The following is a 2,763-nucleotide window of genomic DNA, read 5'->3' as shown; positions in this document are numbered from 1 at the left end:
GACACCGGGACAGGGGACACGGGCAGGAGCAGGGAGCGTGCGGGGCCGTCCCGACGGGCGCCGTGGTGCCACGTCCTGCAGAGCCGCCGGCCGAGGAGGAGGCTGAGGGCGCCGCGGAGGCCAGCGAGGCCGCGGGGGACGAGGAGCGGCCCGAGGCGCCCGAGGGGCCCGAGGCGCCCGAAGGTGCGGCCGGAGCGGGGGGAGGGCAGCACGGCGGGACCCACCGCTGCGGGGCTATGGGAGCCGCGCGGACGGAGTGGGGGGCAGCACAGCGGGACCCCCTGCAATGGGGGGACACAGGAGCCGTGCAGCCAGAGCCGGGGCACTGCGGGGTGACCCACTGCTATGGGGCTATGGGAGCCACACGGCTGGAGTGGGGGGGGCAGCGCTGCAGGGACCCACTGTAATGGGGAGCCTTGTGGGCAGAGCTGGGGCCCCATGGGGCGACCCACAGCCTGGCAGCCCAGCACCTCCCCATACTCCTTGTGGCTGCGGGACCCAACAGAACCCCCCGGTGCTGCCCCTGGGCCCAGGGTGGCGGGACTGGGCGCTGGGGCTGAGGCCGCTCTCGCACCCAGGCCAGCACTGAGCGGCGCCTGCACGTCCGGATGGCGCCTGCGTGTCYGGATGGTTCCTGTGTGTCCGAACGGTGCCTGTGCTGTGTGTCCGGACGGCGCCGGCAGCGTCGATGCCCTCGCGGCCCGTTCGCCGCGGCCGCGCTGCCCCCATTAAACCCTGCGCGAGGAACCACGTCGGCTGCTCCCTGCGGCAGCCGCTCCGGCCGCGCTGCGCAAACAGCCGCTGATGGGGGCACCGGCGGCGGCTGCCACCCACGGCAGCGCCAGCGCCAGCGCCGGCTGCGTCAGCTGCCCGCCCGGCCCCACGCGTCACGCTGACGCCACGGGGTGCGGGGGGACGCGGGGCTCGGCTCCCTCCTTGTCCCGAGCCCCAATGGGACGGGGGGCTGTCCAGGGCACCTGCGGTGCCGGAACCGGAGCTGGACTCCGCGTAGGGGCAGATCCAGAGCCAGGGTGCTGGAAGCACCTGGAGAATCTGGGTCTGCCCGGGCAGCAGCCGCGGGCCTGGGGGCAGTGTTGTCCCTGTCCCAGCCCCTCCAGGGGACATGGTGGCTCTTCCATTGCTGGGGGTCATGGCCAGCACCTCCCGGACATGGACACGGCCACCTGCTTGTGTGGGCATGGCCTGGCGTGTCCTCCTCTACGGGACACGGCCACCCCCTTGCGTGGACACGGCCTGACACGTCCTCCTCTATGGGACACGGCCACCCCCTTGCGTGGACACGGCCTGACACGTCCTCCTCTATGGGACACGGCCACCCCCTTGCGTGGACATGGCCTGACACGTCCTCCTCTATGGGACATGGCCAGCACATGTGGCATGGGACAGGGTTGACACGTTCCTTGTAATGGGGCACGGCCAAGACGGCAGCAGGTCCGCGGGACGCGGCTGAGCTCTGCTTGGGACGGGGAGCGATGGGATGGGATGTCACCCAGCTCCCCCTCCCGACACCCCCGGCACATCCTGCTCCGGCTGCCCTGGGGAGGTCTTCCTTGCCATGTGGTGACATCGGGTGCAGAGTGGGGCACCCCCCCATGCCCCCCACCCAGGCTGCTCCTGTGGGCGGGAGCAGGGCCCAGGGCAGGGGCTAGCGGGTGCCAGCAGGGGTGGCACTTGGTGTCTGTCCCCTGAGGTTCCTGCTGCCCCTTGGGGACCCCAGGATGGCAGCGCTGCTCCCAGCCACGTCCTGGTTGTCCTGGAGGGGGGGTGGCGCAGAGGGACCCGCTCAGGGGAGGAATGGGGACCGGGACAGGGTGGAACAGGATCCTGCTCCTCGTGGAAGGAGCAGCCCCGGGCACAAGCYGAGATGTTGGGAACACTACTGGGACGCAGGGAAAGGCTCCTCTCCCGGAGGGCTCCTGACCCCTGGAACAGGTTGTCCGGAGAGGAGCGGTCCCATCCTCGGGCTGCTCAAGCCAGGCTGAGACGGCCCCACTCTGGGCAGGGGGTCGGACTGGCTGTCCCCAGGGTCCCCTCGGCCACTCCGGGGGCCTGGGCAGCTCCCCTGAGCCCGGCACCGTCCGAGGGGCCTCCCGCGGGTTCCGAGGCCGCCCTGTTCCCTCCTGCCGGGCCCGAGCGCCAGGGCCACCCGTGGCCCCAGTGTCGCTGCCGAGTGGGTCCCGGCCACCCTCGCTGTGGGTCGGTCCCGGGTGCCCCCGGACGGTCCCCACACTCCTCCCGGCCACTCTGTCCTGCGGCRTCCCCTGATGCCGGGGAGATCCAGACCCTGCCCCCCCACCCCCTCCCCGCGCACCAGCCCCTCCCCCCACAAGGGACCCGGCCCCTCTTCCTCCAGCTGCTTCCTGCACCCCCTCCCCTCCCCCAGCAGCCCGGCAGCCCCCCGCTCCGGCCGGGGCCCCTGCCCCGCAGCCCCCCTGTCTCGCGGGTCTCCACGCGGCGCTGGTGACGCTGCTCGGGCCCGCGGGGCGCCCTGGGGAGCGGGGGTCGGGGCTGCCCGGGGCCGTGGGGAGCCGGGGTCGGGGGACACCGGGGGGAGGGGGCTCTGGTGCCGCTCGTTCCCCTCCCCCCGCGCGGGATTCAGCCCCCGCTCCCGGCCCCGCTGCTCCCCGCGGGGTCCGGCTGGGGTCGGTGCTGTGGGACCCGRACACGGAGGAGCCGGTGCCGCCCCCCGGGCCCCTCCTGTCCCTCGCACTCGCTCACGCCTGGGGTTTCCACCACGTTTTA

At 73.4% G+C, this 2,763-nt stretch overlaps 1 protein-coding gene across 1 annotated transcript in view; it reads left to right on the top strand.

Moving 5' to 3' along the window:
• Nucleotides 1-589, top strand: part of LOC112955772 (tripartite motif-containing protein 54-like) — a 5,458-nt gene extending 4,869 nt beyond the window's left edge. The window contains exons 4-5 of the mRNA XM_026049137.1: nucleotides 14-183; nucleotides 534-589. Of these exons, the coding sequence (XP_025904922.1) occupies nucleotides 14-183; nucleotides 534-589 (226 nt within the window). The remainder of the gene's footprint in view (nucleotides 1-13; nucleotides 184-533) is intronic.
• The last annotated feature ends 2,174 nt before the right edge of the window (nucleotides 590-2,763 follow it).

This window comes from Nothoprocta perdicaria, unplaced genomic scaffold, assembly GCF_003342845.1.
Source record: "Nothoprocta perdicaria isolate Ctin4 unplaced genomic scaffold, notPer1 scaffold_596, whole genome shotgun sequence".
NCBI classification, from domain to species: domain Eukaryota; kingdom Metazoa; phylum Chordata; class Aves; order Tinamiformes; family Tinamidae; genus Nothoprocta; species Nothoprocta perdicaria.
Note: the sequence above shows the minus strand (reverse complement) of the source record. Positions and strands in the feature narration are given on the sequence as shown.